The sequence below is a fragment of the Charadrius vociferus genome, unplaced genomic scaffold (assembly GCF_000708025.1).
Source record: "Charadrius vociferus isolate BGI_N301 unplaced genomic scaffold, ASM70802v2 scaffold621, whole genome shotgun sequence".
In the NCBI taxonomy this organism is placed as follows: domain Eukaryota; kingdom Metazoa; phylum Chordata; class Aves; order Charadriiformes; family Charadriidae; genus Charadrius; species Charadrius vociferus.
Window position 1 is genome coordinate 378,765 of NW_009646926.1, and position 17,724 is coordinate 396,488.

Sequence of the window (17,724 nt, forward strand, 5' to 3'; positions counted from 1 at the left end):
TTACTACAAAAATAAAATCTCTAGTGTTTCATACAAAAATAACGCCATGGTACACCACCTCATGAACTGCGAGGCTGTGGGGCCCAGCCAGCAGGGCAGACGGGGAGCTGACGCCAACAGCCCCCGATTTACCCTGCAGGTAAATCCACCCCAGCCAGCGTCACGCAGCGGGGCTGCGCGGCAGTGCTGCTGCACAAGCAAGGGTTTCACCCCAAATCCCTAATTGCAATTAATCTGATTGCTTTCTGTACTCGCAAAGCCCAAAATGAATCCCTGGCTCCCCTCTCTCAAGTCAACAAACTGCAGAAATAAGGGATTGAATGATGGCAGAGAACAAAAAAGCGTTGCAGTCTGTCCCCCCATCCGGGCCTGGATGGATGCCCCGAAGGTGCGATCTGCTGGATCCAATAGGTCACCTTCCTCTCACTCTGCTTTACAGCCAGCCCATCATTCTTGCTTTGATTATCTTGCTTATTGTGTGGTTTTGCTTTCTTTTATCTACATGCATATTTATACTTCGGGATGTGATCCATTGAGGTTGGTCAGAGGAGGATCGGACCCTTGACAGGTTATCTCTACCTATAAAGCATCATATCGTGAAGACCTTTGCATGCTCCAGCAAAATTTGTACTGCAGTCACTGTTTAATAAGGGCTGTCAGGAGCTGACCACAGATAAAAGGTAAGGCTTACATACAGCAATGTCTAGATGCATAAAAATCAAAACCAATTTAGGTTAAAAAAGAAAAAAAAGCCTGGTACTGTTCCAGTGCTTTAACAGCCTGGTGATCGGTGCTATTCCAAAAAAGAAAAACTAAAATGCGGCTGAACTATAGGACCATTTTAGGCATTTTTTTTTTGGTGGATCAGCAAATGTGCTTATTTCTGGAGAGAATACGGGACCAGAAGGATGGTACGTCTGCTGTGGTGGCGTAATTCCTGTATGACTAAATCCAGAATTGCACTTAGTTCCTCCAAGAGAGCGTTTCCTGGGGTTTGTGCTTGCAGAGAACAGCAAAGCCCCTCCAATGTGATCACAGGAATAGCAAAATTAGTGGGTGACTTCTTGTTTTCTCCCATTCACAAAGGCTCATCCCCATTATCCTGCCCTGGTGGTGGGTGCAGCTGGACACAGGGCACAGCAGCTGGTGGAAGGGTTTTATTGCAGTTGATTTGCCAAGAGCCAGGTCTCAGACTGAATCTGCGAGAAGAAATGCCCATAGCTGTTGGAGACAAAGGTGGCCTGATTTCAAGGAGGAGATTGAATGTGGGTTGCCAGTTCCTCTCAACATGAAATCTGTAGCGCTGGCCTTCAGTCCCCTAATCAGATGCAGTGTTTGTCACCTCTGTCTGACTAACCCTCGTGTCTCCAGTAAGAATAAGCGGGGGTTTTGACCAGCCCAAGCAGAGCCAGCACCCAGATGACCACCAGCATTGGTCTTGGTCTGACAGAGCAGGGACCTGAAGTGCAAATAAAGAAGCAGCAGAAAGTTTCTTAAGTGCAAATTGCGTGATTTTGGTGTTAAGATCACTCAGGGTGGCTGAGGCCAAGTCCAGCAGTGTGGGTGAGTGGGTGGCTTCTTGGCTGGGCCATGGTGAAACGCAGAAAAATTCTCAAGAGCAATTTGGAAATTCACTTCTGCCCACCCACCTGGCAAAGAGCCACCAGGCAGCTCTAGAACAGCAACAGCCTTTGTAAATAACAGTGACAGAAGAAAAAAAAGCACCTCATTTATTTCCAAAATATCATCACTAGTCAATGAAAAATCAGATATATTTTTCAACATTCTACCCTGAAAAAAAAATAAATCCGTTTTCTCTGGTATATTTCTTCCTTGCCTTGCTTCCTATTGGTCACCAGTTCAGCATAAACTTAGCTTTCCTGCAGCAACACACATATAGTTGTGGCCAAAAATGTCCACCCCATAAAATGTTCAGATTACTTCCATTCGATAGACATTGTTTTGATGTCCCTCCTTGTGGTAGAGCAAGCCCTGTACCATTTCTCTTGACACCTCTTCTGTTTTGACTCCAAATTTTAGATATAGCCATACAAAAGCAACACTGCAAACCATCAGACCACCCACCACAGAAACTGGGATGACAAAGTGCATCTGAGATCTTGACAAGAAGCTGGGAAGGGGCAGATCTTTCGGTCTTTCTGTAGTCATCTGCACTCTGGCTTGGCCTGAGAATGCTTGGCTAGTAAAAACTAACGTATCTGAAGGCTCTTGCTTTCCAACAGGCAATGAATAATCAAATGTTCCAGTACTGAAAGCGTCTACAAAGGAACTGACAACCTCGTTGGTATGGACAGAAGGACCTTTGTCTACAGCAGTTGTGGAGTTTAGAGTAGAACCTGAAGTAGTCTCTGGTGGAACTGGTATGGATGGGGCTGTGGCAATCTCCATGCTGTCCAGGATGGAGGGGAGGTCTGAACTAAAACTGCTAGAAGCAGTGTCTGGTGCGTTGGCTCTTGCACTTTTAGGGTCCAGGGATTCATCTGTAGAACATACAGGATAGTCTGATCCTTTAGTAATGGCCACAGGGTCTGAATTTGAGCTAGGAGAAGTTGTGTCTCCAGCATCAGCCATAGCTTTTGCAGCATGTCCTACAGGTTCTTCTGTAGATCCTACAGCATTGTCAAAGCCATGCACAACAGCTGTGGAATATGGGGTGGGCTGGCTGGAGACCATGCCTGCTGCAAAAACTGTTGAAGGTGAAGGAAATTTTAAGGAATCTCTGTTTGCTTCTGGAGTCACTTCAGAGAAGGCAACAGCTTCCCGTGTCACGGGGGATGATCCTGCAGGGAGCTGGGTGGTGTCCTGCATGGCTGGTGGGGATTTACTGGAGGCCTCTGTCCCGGCAGCAGGAACATGTATTGTCTCCAAAACTCTTGTGCCAGTCCCTTGGAAGTAACTAGATGGAGCAGTGGCTTGAGATGAAGCTGCTACTGTGAGACCAACATGCTTCTGAAAACCACCAGGCTCTTCTGGTGCTGCTGCTGAGGTGGCAGCACGTGGCAGTGGTGAGGCCATGGCTTTTTTCTGGTCCAGTTTCTCTACAATCTTCTTCACCCACTCTGCCTCTGGATCTGCACAAATCTCCAGGGACTTCAGAGTAATAAATCTGAAAACAAAAAGGCATCACTTACTGCATGAATAAACACAGTTTTAGATGACCAGCGTGATAGGGAAGGCATGCAGGCAGCAACACTGACTCTCTCAAGCCCACAGTAAACAGGATTATTTATTTCAGGAAGGACAGGTGCTTCTGAGATCTGACTGAACAAGGAGCAGCTGGATGTGACTCATGGGTGAAGGGTTTCCCCCTGAGAAGTTTTTCGGAAACACTGCCCTGATGTTTGGACGCAGGGTTTGCCTCCAGCGCTCAGAGCAGGAAGCTCCGCAGGCACCGGCTGCCCAGGGGCAAGCATACGCGAAGACAAAACCCTCTGATTTACTGAGTGAGATTAAACTTTCCAAGGTCAGCCCAGCAGGTTCACTTTGGAGCAACCTCTTGGGCTGCAATAAAGCGGTCTCAATGGTGCCTCGTCTCCAGGGTAAGTTGAAAAGAACAATTATCCTAGGGAAAAAAATGTAGCTTTTCTCATGTCCAGACAAGCTCACAAGCCTGAATCTGTCTCCAGAGAAAATACCTGCCTTCACAGAAACACGTGAGCTCCTGCTCCGCGTGCTTCCACTGCCCTGTTCTGCCAACAACTACACCCATCAGTCCCTTTCCCCATCCATTTATCGCTGCCTCACGCTGTGCGTGGGGCCCCCATCTCACTCAGAGGCTGTCAGTCTTTAAATAAGGAAAAAAAAACACCAACCCTTCAAATAAATAACAGCATTTCCTCTGTTTCCAGAGAGCTCCTTGCTCCAACGCAAGGGCCTTTGCCGGCAGGCTGATGCCTGACGGGTGCCGGGGGGCAGCGGGGGGGACAGTGCTTACATGACGGCTTGTTTGGTGCAGCGGGGTTCCGTCCGGCGGTAGCTTCTTATCCGCTTTGCCGCTATCCCAGATGTAAAATGGCCGCACTCTGTTGAACACTTCAGAGGTGCTTTGGGTTGCCCTGAAATAAAGTTTTCATATTCAACATATTAACACATATTCATACATATTAAACATAACAATAACATTAACATAACATTAGCATAAACATATTAAACATAACGTTAACACATATTAAACATTAACACATATTCAAAATATTAAACGTTGGCTTTTTATTAGGTACTATAGAAACCGGCACTGTTTCTTTTTCCCCGTCGCTGGGGAGGAGGAGTCCAAAGCTTGCCATGAAAGTTTCCAATCCCTGCTAAAATGAGATTAGGAGAAATCCCGTCAGGGCCACGATTGTTTTTATCACCCAAAGAGGTGATAAGACACCCAGAAAACTGGAGGAAAAAAAAAAAAAAAAAAAAAAAGCCCTGGGAAAATTGCGTGGCTCTTGAGACACCGTTGCAGCTTGCCTTATAGGATGTGCAAGCACTCGCTGGGGGCCCTTTGTGCAAGCACCTGGACCTGCAGGTCCTCTCCCCTTTGGGTCACAGGAGGACTGCTCTCAGCACACTGCCCAGAAGACACATGTCCTGCCCTGGTTTGAGGTAAAACAGAACCAATTTTGGTCAGTAACTTCACTTCTTAGCTGGGCCTCTCTAACAACTGAAATTAACAGCATATTGTGCAGGCAATGTTCACTCTCTCAGGGTGATCAGACCTATGTTTATAGCTGATGCCCAGGCACGGTATGCAGAGAGGACCTTGCTTATACTTATCGCTATAACAATGAAGGCCAACCAACTTTGTTATTTGCCCTGTTGGAGGGTCGGAAGCGGAAAAGCATAGTGGGGTCCCACCTGCGGGGAGGAGCGGACGGCACAGGTGACCCCAAACTGACCAACGAGGGTATTCCATCCCATCTGCCTCATGCTCAGTATAAAGGCTGAGGGATCAAAGGGTCAGCTCTCTCTCTTCCTGCAATGGCCGATGTCTGAGGAGGACTCTGTTCGTCTATCTCGGGAGCTTGATACGGTTTTGTATATATTTCATTATTTCTTTTTTTATTTTATTATTAATATTTCATTAAAGTAGTTTAGTTCCTTCTAAACTCGTAAGTCTCTTTTTCCTCCTCTGCCCCTCTCTCTGAAGAGGGGTAGAGGAGAGCATCTGTCAGTCCCATCTGGGGTCCCCCAGGTCCCCAGTAGCCGATTTGGCCTAAACCACGACAGTCCTCATCCCCAAAAGACCTGCCGCAACTGCTCTTGTTGCAGGCAGTGCAGATGAGGGGGCAGGACGCTCGTCCTCTCCTTATCTGGATCTGTCACAGCTCTTCCTCCTGTGGCAGGTCCCCACCGGGCGAGCATCCTGCCTCTGTCTGCTGGTATGAATGCCATATAGACTCAGAGAAAGGGTGCAGAGAAGGAACCTTTTGGTGAATGACACATTGCTCCTGTAGCGATATCAGCAGCCCAGCTTCACAGCCCTGTTTCTCACCAAAAATCCCTTTTCCGTCTCCACCAGAAAATATGATTGTTTTTTTGCAAAGTGTAAAAATAAACCCCCTACTTGACCCCTCCAAGGGGCAAAGCCAGTCACGCCGCTGGGGAGCCCTCATCCCTGCACCTACCCCCCGCCTCCAGCCACAGGCGTTTGCCAAGCGAGGGGAGGTTGCACAACGCAATTTGTTCCCAACATCCCAGGGGGCAAGACTTAGAACAACAAGCCCTGATTCATCCGAGGCCCCCTGTGAAGGAAGGAGACGGAGTCTGGTTTAGATCAAGCAGCTTCTACAAAACGTTGTCCCAGATTCCCAAATGAATTTGGTGAATTTGACGCAGTTCCATTGGGAATGATCCAGCCACCAGGTGCAAGAGTGGGGGCTGCTACATGACCACCCTCAGCTCTTTTGATTCATTTAGCGGGGAAACCCACGGTCGCAAAGAAATCCCACGCAAACACTCCTGTGGCTCCTCTGTAGAAGCACATTTCAGGTCTCTCTCGTGTTAAAGCATAGCGCGTCGTTCGCACAACAATGTCCTCTGTGGCACTTTAGGGCTGAGAATACGCACTCAGGAGCAATCGACTTCCCAATTAAGTCTTATTAGTCTTACAACTGGTAACTGATCTTCCAACTATTGGCACCACAAATAAATGGTTTGCAATTAGCTGAATTCCTGGTGTCTTCTTCCCAGAGTGGAGGAGCTTGGAAAGCACTTCCAAGGAGAGAGTGGTGTGACAGGGACACTGTCCCCCTCCTCCTGGAGCACGCAACCCCACTTCTCTGAGCTGCATCTGAATCTTTGCCAAAGGGACCTCAAGGACACCCACGGCCTGGGAGTTTATCTATCTGGGATCACAGCTCTTTGGAGGTACCGCTCCTGGGAGCCATCAGTACCTGCTTTTCAGCATGGTTCCTTAAGTGACCCTGCCCAGGGATCACCACCAGCTTTTCCCTCTGCAGAGCCAGCCTGATTTCATCTCTTTAAAGCAGTTGGATGCTAGGCCACAGGTGAGCAGAGCCAGGCAGTGCCGAAGCAGGCGGGTTCCTGGGGCAGGGTAAGCTGCCCGGCATCCATGTTGCCCACTTTACTCAGGGCAGCCCTGGAGAACCTGCCTGGAGGTGTGAGGAGAGGAAGAAGCTCCATCTCCAGCTGTGCTCCACTCCTGGGAGGCAGGAGGTCCTCTGGCGGGAGCAGGGCAGAGATCATAAAATGGTTTGGGTTGGAAGGGACCTCAAAGAGGTTCCACCCCCCTGCCCTGGGCAGGGACACCTCCCACCAGCCCGGGTTACTCCAAGCCCTGTCCAACCTGGCCTTGAACACCTCCAGGGATGGGGCAGCCACAGCTTCTCATCTTAAAGCCTCTTTGACCCTCTCCCTTCCCACTGTGGGAATAGATCATCCCTTTGTCCCGGGCGAAGTCCAGCTTGACTGGCAACCCACCCTGATTAATTGCTGCCTTGGGCGGCAATCACCAATCCGTGCCACAGCCGGCTTCAACCAAGACCAGCCCAGGGAGAGGTACACCCACCTCCTCCTGCTCCCCCAGCCCCGCTCAACACCACCCTGCGGCACGCAAACAGCTTTGTCCGGTGAACAGGAAAGTGTTTCCCACCTGTGCGCACACACTGCACACACACACACACACACTGCACACACACACACTGCACCGGCACTGGAGCTGCAGGCGACAGCACCCCTCGCCTAGCAGTGATGGGAGCACCGGCATCCTCAGGACAGGGAGCCTGTGCGGACAGACATCCATCCTTGGGCAGGCTGCGGTCTGCCCCTATGGCATGTCCATAGCAGACAGGAAAAAAGGGGAAAAGCGCATTCTTTTCTGATACGGATCATCAGAAAGTCTCTCCCCCTTTCCCCATGAACTCTCGGGAGCGGCAAAAGCCGTCACAGGGCTGCTCAGGCTGCCAGGACTGCCGCCATGGGCTCCCCCCGCCTATTCCCAAGCCCAGCCTGATCCTGCTACGACATCTCCCACAGCCCTCACAGGTCCCTTGGTGCCCGTAGCCCGCTCCAGCACCGCTGTTCCCCCCCCAGCATGCTTCACCAGCCCCCCTGGCGTGAACCTGGCTGCTCCCCCAGGGGGGTGACGAGCGGAGCTGTGGCTCACCTCCGGCCAGGGTCGCCAGGAACAAGACCCTCAGCACAAACAGGACCTGGAGAGAAACAGCCTTCATGTTCCCGTGGCCGGCAGCCGGAAGGGCACGCAGGGAAGGATAACTACGGGCAGTATTTCCCGCTCCCGACTGCTTATTGCATCCTCTGGAGCAACACAGCCGCTGCAGCTCATCCCAGGATTATGGAGCCCCGAGACGGGGTTTCAGCTGTTATTCAGCTCCCCCCGCATGCGTCTCAGGGTGACGACAGGAGGAGGAGGAGGGAAAAGCGGGACAGGGGAGGGAATACTGCCTGCTCCAGAGCTAGACAGCTCCTGGAATTCCCCAGCTGCACTTACATCAGCTTTTCTTAGGGCACGCAGGGCAGCTCTAGCCTCCTTGGCAAATTTTTCAGGCAGGGACTTTCAGGAGTCAGCTGCTCCATCCTCCTCTCCCACCGTGTCTCTTGGCCAGCCAGCCCGTGCCAGAGCACCACTGTCCTTAGGCTTGTGAAGCTCTCCCCACCTCCGACTCCCAGCTCATTATTTACCCCGAATGCAAAAGCAGCTACTCCCTTCCTTTTTTTTGGCAGCCATCTCACAGCAGCACTGCTGGTCATTAGGCCAAAAGAGGTGGCATTTGCTAATCAGGATCACAAGTTCATCAGCCTGATTGGCGAGCTCAGGCCAGGCTGCTCCTTAGGAGCATCACTGAAGGAGGGACCTGGTGGAGTCCCCAGGCAGCCCCGTGTTCCCCTGGACATGCTGTCTGCGGCGCCTGCTTGTCACGACAGCCCTGACTTTGGGTATAGGGCAGAGTCTCAGCCATGGGGGTCTCGCTGGGTCTCAGCCACTGGGGCCCCAGAGTTTTCTTAGGACAGGAGTATGAGGTCGCCAGCTCTGCGAGCGACCAGGCTGGCTCGGGGCAGAGGGGGGTTCTTCCCGGCACCAGCACAAAGCCAGGTCTGAAGCGGATATACCAACCCAACGGTCACATCCTGCACCTTTACTTTCTCTTTCATCTCAGCTCCCAGCAGAATACATAACAATTTTCCCCTGCCCACTCCCTCAACTGAAAGATGAAGATAAGAACAAGACTGAGACAGTGTGGCTGCCCCTGAAATCTTTTTTTCCCCAGAGTTTTCTTAGGACTGATGGAAACCTGGCTTCTCTGTGCTGTGGGAAATTCCACCAGTTCCAGTTGGGATTATCTTCCTAAAGAGTGAAAATCCCCAGGTTTCCATATGATGCTGTTTAAAAACATTTGGTGAAACTCCCAGCCTGTAACTTCAGCCTTTGCTTATATTGGAGCAGAAGATAAAACCCATTTCAAGGAAATAAAATAAAATAAAAATTAAGACCTTGAAATAGTCTGTTTGATCCAGCCAGAACAGAACACGCTGCGTCTGTTGGGATGTTTGCTGGCCCCTTCCCCTAAAGGGTGTTTTCTCAGGCTGGGCAGAGCCTTACAGGAAACTTTTATTCCAGGAACCGGCATTGCCCGAGGCGTGAGCACCTTGGGTGCTGAAAAGTCATGGCACAGCCCACACCGTGCTCACATCCCCCCTGAAGAAACAGGTTCTGCAAAAGATTGCTGCCAGCGATGGATAATGCTTCGGAAGGGCTGCAGCCTGCACACAAAGTGGGAGGGTGAGTGCTTTGTTTGCTAAAGGCATGACTTGCCACAGGCATTGTTATTTTAAGGCACAGACTGCTCTTTGGCAGGGGAATGCAGCTGCCTTTCCCACAAAGACTGGGCTGGTGGTGTTTTACCTGGTAGGGGACACCTCCAGGACACTCTCGGAGACGTCCCTTTGCTCCCAGTGAGCTCAGCTGGGTTTGGAGGTGGCATCGGCACAAGGAAATCCCGCAGCAGGAGGGTGGAGGGCAGCCGCAGCCCCAGCACAGCTCCGTGGGACACGGCACACCTTCAAGTGCCGGCAGCAGCATGGGTCTAAGCCACCAGCAAGCCCTGCAGTTCCCACCAAAAGTGGGACACACAGGCACAGCAATCGGCTCCGACAGGAGCGGGCAGCTCCGATGAGCTGTGACAAACCTGGGCTGCCACCGGCAGAAAATGGGCAATGTCGCTCCCAACCTGTTGTCCCAAAGCCTCCCCGTCCCATTGCACATTTGTCCCTCCAGCACACCAGCACCAGCCACTTATTCTACTTCTTTCAGGTCTTGCATCATTGAAAAACCCAAAGTCAGAGGACCTGCTGTAGCCCAGGAGATATTTCTGCTGTAACTAGCAATAAACCATAGGTGATATATTCACAGAATCATAGAACTTATGTTCTATGTTGCTGGAAGGATGTGACATTCATGGTGGTCTTTCTTCCTCCTCAGTCTTGGTCTGCTTTAGTTGTCAAACTTTAGTTGTAAGGGACCTTTAAGATCATAGAGTCCAACCATCAACCTAACACTGCCAAGTCCACCACTAACCCATGTCCCTCAGCACCACATCTGCCCATCTGTTAAATCCCTCCGCGGATGGCGACTCCACCACTGCCCTGGGCAGCCTGTGCCAGTGCTTGACAACCCTTTCCATGAAGAAATTTTCCCTAATACCCATCCTAAACCTCCCCTGGCGCAACTTGAGGCCGTTTCCTCTTGTCCCATCGCCTGTTCCTTGGGAGCAGAGCCCGACCCCCCCTCGCTGCACCCTCCTGTCAGGGAGCTGTAGAGAGCGAGAAGGTCTCCCCTCAGCCTCCTCTTCTCCAGGCTGAACACCCCCAGGTCCCTCAGCCACTCCTCACCAGACGTGTGCTCCAGACCCCTCACCAGCTCTGTTGCCCTTCTCTGGACACGCTCCAACACCTCAATGTCTTTTTTGTAGTGAGGGGCCCAAAACTGAACACAGCACTTGAGGTGGGGCCTCACCAGTGCCAAGTACAGGGGGATGATCACTGCCCCAGTCCTGCTGGCCACACTATGGCTGATACAGGCCAGGACGCTGTTGGCCTTCTTGCCCACCTACACTGCTGGCTCACATTCAGCTGGCTCCAACCAACACCCCCAGGTCCTTCTCCACCAGGCAGCTTTCCAGCCACTCTGCCTGGTCTTCTTGAATCTCACACCACTGCCCTCGGCCCATGGATCCAGCCTGTCCAGATCCCTCTGTAGAGCCATCCTACCCTCAAGCAGATCAACACTCCCACCCAACTTGGTGTTGTTTGCAAACTTACTGAGGGCGCACTTGATTCCCTCATCCAGATCCTTGATAAAGATACTAAACAGAACCAGCCCCAACACTGAGCCCTGGGGAGCACCACTTGTGACTGGCCACCAACTGGATTTCACTCCATTCACTACCAGTCTTTGGGATTGGCCATCCAGCCAGTTTTTTACCCAGCGAAGCGTACACTTCGTATTGATCTGACAGTGAAAGATCTTGGGACTTCTCTGGGCTCATCTTGGCTTCAGCTGATTTTAGCTTCTTTAGTTATGATAGAAATTGTCTAGGCAATGACTGTTGTATTAATTTGATTTAGTTTTGCTTTAATTTCTAGGAATAGCAAGTAGTTATTCAGCATGGGTCTGGGACTGTAAATTCGATTGTGATATGGATGAGGGCCGGCAGAGGAGGACACCAGCAATCCCAGTCCACTAACATGAATCACAGTGCCCAAGCAATGGAGCATGTGACCCTGCGAGTTAGGAACAACAAGCTTTCAAGGAAACAAAGAGCAGAAAAACTGAGTAACTGGGAACCAGGGAACACCGACTGTTCTAAGAAAATGTATGAAAATGAAACCAAGCAGACCAAGACTGAGGAGGAAGAAAGACCACCATGAATGTCACATCCTTCTAGCAAATATGGTGGGCTGGGGTAGCTCATCCCAGTCCTTCCCCATTCTTCCTTAGCAGGACTGGAAGGAGGCTTCCTGAGGTTACTCTTAGCACCCAAAGGCTCTCTGACAAGAGAAGAGAAGCAGAAGCTACTTAGGAAGAGAGCTGGGGTGCTTCCCCCATATAACTTTAACTGTAGTATGAATGAGGAAGGCCCTTAGGCTGATCTGGAACATGGACCAGGAAAAAACATGAACAAATGTAGGTCTGAGCACCTGCTCTCGAGTGCGGACAGAGGGACCATGCACAGGGCACTATGCACCGTTGGGGCTGGGACTGTAACCTCTGGGGTCTCTAACGCAGCTCCAGGTTTGATCCTCAGCACCCGCAAAAGGACTCTGTGGCTCATGCCAGACAGTTTGGTGTCAAGGTTGGAGTCTGGGCTATCTGGCTCCAGTTCCTGCTCTGCTCTAAGGACAGTTTGCTATCAAGGTGGATGTCCTGCTACTTAACCGGTGGCTGTGCTGCAGAGAAAGGGAGAACAAGGTCTGGTGTGGACTGGATGTTGGTGACAGCACAAGGCATGCTCAGAAGCCTGATGTGATGCCATATCCCTAACCTTTGGTTGCTCACTGGCAACCATTAGCCAGGAGCTCGGTTTATTGCTCCAAACCACAGATACCATGGGCCAAAGGGCCAGATGCCATCTTCCCCATGAGAGACATGCAAGCAGCTCCAGCCTTTCCCACCCACTGCAGCCTTGCCAGGGCTGTTCCCAGGCAGGTGCTTGAGCTGTGCACAGGGTCAAGGTCTGTGCTGGTGGAAGGAACATATGACTAATGCCAGGAGTATTGCTCTTAAAGGCTAAAAGCAACTTGACCCTGCAAAGGCAGTATGCACAAAAATATATGCAGAAGGAACAAGGGCTGTGTCCTCAACAAACAGGAAATGGCTCCAGAACATGGCACGTCTCCTACAGGGTATTTCCAAGTTGGAAATTTATGTTCCTTGGCTATTCTTGGTTCCTCGTGCAAGAAGGACTCTGTGCTGTTTGTCTTCCTGAAAACCAGGTGATAACTGGAGAAAAAGGAAAGGAGAAAAAGTCAGTGAGACCCAGAAGGCTGTATGCGATTTGGAAGAAAGAGATACCAGAGCTGATCAGATGAGAATGCTGATGATTTCCACTGCATGGTCTGGTCAGGAGCTTCCAAGACCACAGGAGTTGGTCTTCCTGGAGCAGGGAAGCCCAGCACTGCTGGTAGAAGGTATTGACAGCATCCTTTGCTGTCCATGATGTTGTCCATCATCTCTGTCCCAGAGGCTTGCTGGAAGGAGGCAGCAGGAACACTTAGCTTTTGGGAAGACCCAGCCGGTCTCAATGCTGCAGAGACAGGGCTGACCCAGGACTCCAACTCCGGACATACGATGAGATTCTCTTTCCCCTGCTGATGCTCCCAGCTCCGAGCTGCCTTGAGGCAGCTCATACTCGCACTACACCCGCCCCTCCTCAGTGGGGCTGGCAGCTCAGCCAGCGCTCTGATACAATCCCCCTTTACTGCAGCCCGAGGGCACGAGACTCAAGGCAGTTTAAGCACCATCACCACAGCAGAGCTTCCACATGTGCCAGAACTGGGATCCTCCAGTTTCTCGAGGAGCGCACACGCAGCAAGGTCTGTGAGCCAGGGCATGGGAGACTGGTGGTGCATATACTGCAGATGAGCCAGTGCGTGCAGCCAATCCCCAACGTGTTGCACCAGATTCCCAGACTTCAATCTGGAGAGCGCGTGATGGCTTTTCCAGTAACATGGCACTGGGTGGCATGGCCCAGAGAAGTCCAGAACCAACCCAGCATCTTCCTCTCTCCTGGCCAAGGCAACCAGTGCCAGACTCGGGAGATGGTTCCTTAGACTCAAAGCTGGCCTCTCACTTTGGAGATGCCCTCAGCCTATGCTGAGCTCTTGAGCCGTTAGTGTAATAAGGGAGAGAATTTAACAACAGGGCATCCAGAAAATCCTTTTGGCACTGCATGACTTTGAATTTTCTCACATTAAAGAAAAAGGCAGGAAATGAGGAGCAGATGTCTAGGGCTGTCTGCAGCCAGCAGCTCCACAGCGGATGGAACAACTCCAATTTGGGAAGTATAGACCAGTGCAGGACTTGTGTTTTTAAGAAACTGCTTTACATGGAAAATGTTTTCAAAAATAGCGGAGAACATCGCACAGGCTTTCACTTCTCTGAACACAATGGCTTCCTCCTTCCTTGCGAACAAGAACAAATTTGGGTTCTAGCACACAGTGCAAAATGCTGATGTTCTCTGTATTTTTCCATGGTGAGGCAGCCCACAGCTACCGCTCTGCATCCCAAGCCAGCCAGGCTGCAGACACAGCTTTTCCCCCAGCAGCATCACATCTGAGCTGCAAGCTGGTGGTTGATCCCAGTGGGACATTACACGGAAAGGTGCGTACCTGTGGTGGGAATTGGTGCCTCTCCTCGGCAGCCGGAGCAGCCAGAACTGAGGACAACTCATTCTGTGACTGTCTCACGGATACTGCCAAGGAATGCAATGACTGCAGCAATAAACAAGACTTAAGTTGGCTGAAAATACTGCGTGGAAAGAAACAAACACAGAGACAGTTAGTTTGCAACACAGTCAAGCTCTTTCTAAACAGAGAAGAGTCACTTGTCCCCCGCAGAGCAAGGCAGCCACCGGGTGCAAGCTCTTCCCTAGGACAGGGGACAGGGAAAGCTCTTCTGGGGAGACATGCCTGGCTGGCACAGAGGACATCGGGCCAGTTTTGCAGATAAGGGGAAGGAGTGTGCTGGGACTCCACCAGAATGGGCTTGCCTGAGCACAGCAGGCCCCTCGGTGCTGCTAAGTCCCAACGGAGCTGGAGAGACGTCCTGATGTTGCAACCCTTCTGTGCTGCAGGCCCCGAAGGCAACATTTCCATGGAACTGGTGTGATGGAGTGCCAGATGATCCCCAAAAGGGCGGTCTCTCACCACTGCACTGCAGGGAAGAGAGGGGAGAGCAGCAGCAGGGCTGGTCACGATGGGCATGACGGACACCTCCAGACAAGGGACCACAGCTGCCACAGGAGCTGCTGCCGGGCTTTCGCTTGGCTGTGCTGTGCCTCAGCCCGGGGTGGTACAGGGGGGATCTCCCCTCCTTTACATCCTGGAAAGGTGTCCTGCCAGGGCCACTGTGGGAACAGGCAGAAGGTGGGGAGCAGGAAAAGTGCCACAGCTCTGCTATTTCACCTCTGCCAGAGCCCAGGGCCAGGCTGGCGTCTGCTGCCCCAACTGAGGAAGAGGATGAGGGATGCGCCTCTTCGCAGCAGCCCTAGTTACTCCCCCCATCCCTCCCTCCAGCAGCAGCAGGAGTGGAGAGCACATGTGCCAGCAACTCCCCCTGTCCTGAGGGGGTCCTTCTTCTGGCAGGAATGGGCAGGTCCTGGCCCCGGCCCTTCACTCAGGGAGATCCCACCTGCTGCAGACCCAGCCCGTGGGGCCCATCCGACGGCACAGCACGTGTGGGCCAGCACAATCATCACCTCTCCACATTCTCCCACTTCTCCATCCAACATGTTCACACACGAATGCTCCCACTGTCCAGGAAAGGAGCTTACCAGAAGCAGCTCTGTTTACTGCCTTCTCAGAAAGGCTCACCTCTTCCCAGCTCCTTAGAGCAGGAGAAGGCTGTGCACCTTCCAACAGGGTCTGCGGGACCAGTTTGATACAGCTGTGATGGTGGGTGAAGGAGAAATCCAGAATACCTCTTTCACGCAGTGCTGCTGGGGCTGCCCCCCAAGGGTGTCTCCATGAGAGCCGGTAGCACCTGCGGGCCAGCCCTGAAGGGCAAGAGGAGCTGCCATGTGCAGTGCTATGACCAGCTGGACGTCGCTGCGCTGGGGCCATTGGCACCCCCTGCTCCGAGCTGAGCCCTCCCATCCCACAAGCTTTCAAATCCCAGCCAGTCTCCTACAGAAATGAGACACAGAATCATAGAATAGCCTAAGTTGGAAGTGACCTTTAAGATCATCAAGTCCAACCATCACAGCCCTCCAGACCGGAGCTGCCACCCCACTCATTTCAAGCGGCTCTTTCTGCTGAGCCTCAGCCACGGGCACATGCCGAGCTCCCCACTGGGCCCAGGGACACACGAGCAGCATCAGACAGCCCCAGGAACCCACAGCACTTCCAACACCCAACAAGCCTTTACATGAACTAGCACAATAAACATGGGTTGGGCAGGGAAACAAACCCAGGCACAGGTTTCTCTGCCCATGCTCTTAACCCTTTTCAAGCCTTTCTGGTTCAACTGAGAGACCAGGGAATAACCTCACCAGACCCCTGCCCTCTCCCACCCCAGCTCTTCTGCGCCTGCATTGTAAGAACAGGGTGTCTCCTTCTCCTCTGCTTTTGCCCAGAGCCTCCACGCTCCTGCCGGGTTTCAACTATAACCCCACTAGTGACAAGCTCCCTCACCAGCTCGATCCCAGGGAAACACGCTTTTGCTTTACCCAAACTTTCTTTCTGGGAGCACCACGCCTGCCCCACCACTTAATGCAAGAGTTCCTTGGGCTCCCAATGAGCTGTGGGGTGTATTTTTAGGGTCAATGCAGCTGTCTCACCTCCTAACAGAGCAACAGGCTCCAGATGCTGGCCATTAGCATTTCAGTGTTGGCTGGGGATTGTTAAAAAGGGGTTGCTGGGGGTAAAGATACGGGAGATTCCTGCCCTGGGCCATGATTTCTTGTATCAACCCAAGGAGGCAGCAGGGGTGAATCAAAGAAAGCAGAGATGCATGTTTCAGAAGCGTGTCTGAGATTCAAAATGCTATTTGAGGAACTAATCCCCCCCAGGACAGAGCCGATCTCAAACCAGGGCTGGTGACCGAAGGCAGTCCTGTGCACACCTGTGTGCCAAAACCAAACCAATCATCTGCTGCAAGAGCTGACGTGCCTGTGCCCCTTCTCGCTGAGCTGGACCACAGCCCAGAGCCCTCCCCGTGGGTGTTCTCCACGTCCAGCCCTGGCCCACACTTTCAGAGCACCGCAGGTTCGCCTGCTCCAGGCCAGTGGGGTGAAATTTTGGGAACTGCCTGACTGTAGGCAGCGAGACACACCCCCCCACACCCAGGACCCCCAGAGCGGTGACAGAGGAGATGGAGGAGCACTGGCAAGTGCTGGAGCAAAGGCTCCCTCCGGGAGGGGAGCAGGGCAGTGGTGCAGCCAGCCCCCATGAGTCCCCCAGCCACCACCGACAGACATCCGCAGAGAGGAAAGACCCCACTCAGCAAAGGATGCGCCGCTTCCCCTGGGGAGCCCACCGGATGGCTGATAATGAAAAAACCCACCCAAAGTGCCCCCAGCTCCTGGCCCGCAGCCAGGGCCCCTCGCTGACCCCGCCAGCCCGGAGGTGACGGGGGCCACCAGAAAGGGACAGGAGTCCTTTCCTGCTCTTTGAAAGGGTCCCCGGTCACCTCAAGGAGCTCAGACCCTGCTCTGCCCCCGGGGGAAGGCTCCTGCGGAGCTTCCTGAGCTGGAAGGAGACAGTGCAGCACACAATGCCATCGCACCGCAGATGATTGCTGCAGCAGACAATGCCATCGTGCGGCAGTTATGACTTCCTCAGCTGAAGCATCCATGCTACCAATTGTTGCTTCCGCCCTGCAGTTAATTAGCAAACCCCTCTGCCCCGCCAAAGCATCTCCACAAGGGGTTCCCCTAGCTGGGTGCTGGTAACTTGGAGCCGGTATAGGTGGACGGAGGCTCCCAAACACCGACCTCCGTGTGGGTCCTGGACACCTCCAGAGGCCGGGCTTCTCTTGTAGGGCAGGAAAAGGACCTCCCGGGACAAGCCCAGCCTGTGAAGGTAGCAGACTCTTGCAGATCCCACGCAGGAACTGGACCCACACCTGGAGGGGCCGCGTGGAGGAGATGATTTCAGTGCTGTTGTATCATTTCCTGCTCGTTGAGACGCAGCACATGGCTGCAGATAAACATCTCCCCTCTGAGGCCGCCGGGACTTTCACCGCAGGACAATGGGGCTGAGTGAAAAGATCAAAAAATAGCTTTCTCCGCTGGCTGTTTATGTCACTCTGGATGTGGTTTTTTCCCTTTCCACCCCGCCATTCACTTCTCCCTCATCTGGCTGCTCTCCCAGCCTGCTTTCATAGCCACAGCTCATGCAAAGACGGCCAAGAACGGCCAAGAACAGCTCCTCCAAGCTGTACCCATGGGCAGGCAGGGTAGGAGGCTGTAGGCAGGCACAATACAGATCTTTGTCCAGATTTCCAGCTAAAGTATTTCA

At 52.5% G+C, this 17,724-nt stretch overlaps 1 protein-coding gene across 1 annotated transcript; it reads right to left on the reverse strand.

Moving 5' to 3' along the window:
- Positions 1-1,932: 1,932 nt before the first annotated feature.
- On the reverse strand, positions 1,933-7,700 carry CX3CL1 (chemokine (C-X3-C motif) ligand 1). The gene is made up of 3 exons (XM_009894487.1): positions 7,634-7,700; positions 3,956-4,076; positions 1,933-3,127 (listed from the first exon to the last, which is right to left on the reverse strand). Exons 1-3 carry the CDS (start codon positions 7,698-7,700, stop codon positions 1,933-1,935), a joined length of 1,383 nt encoding a protein of 460 aa, XP_009892789.1.
- Positions 7,701-17,724: the final 10,024 nt, after the last annotated feature.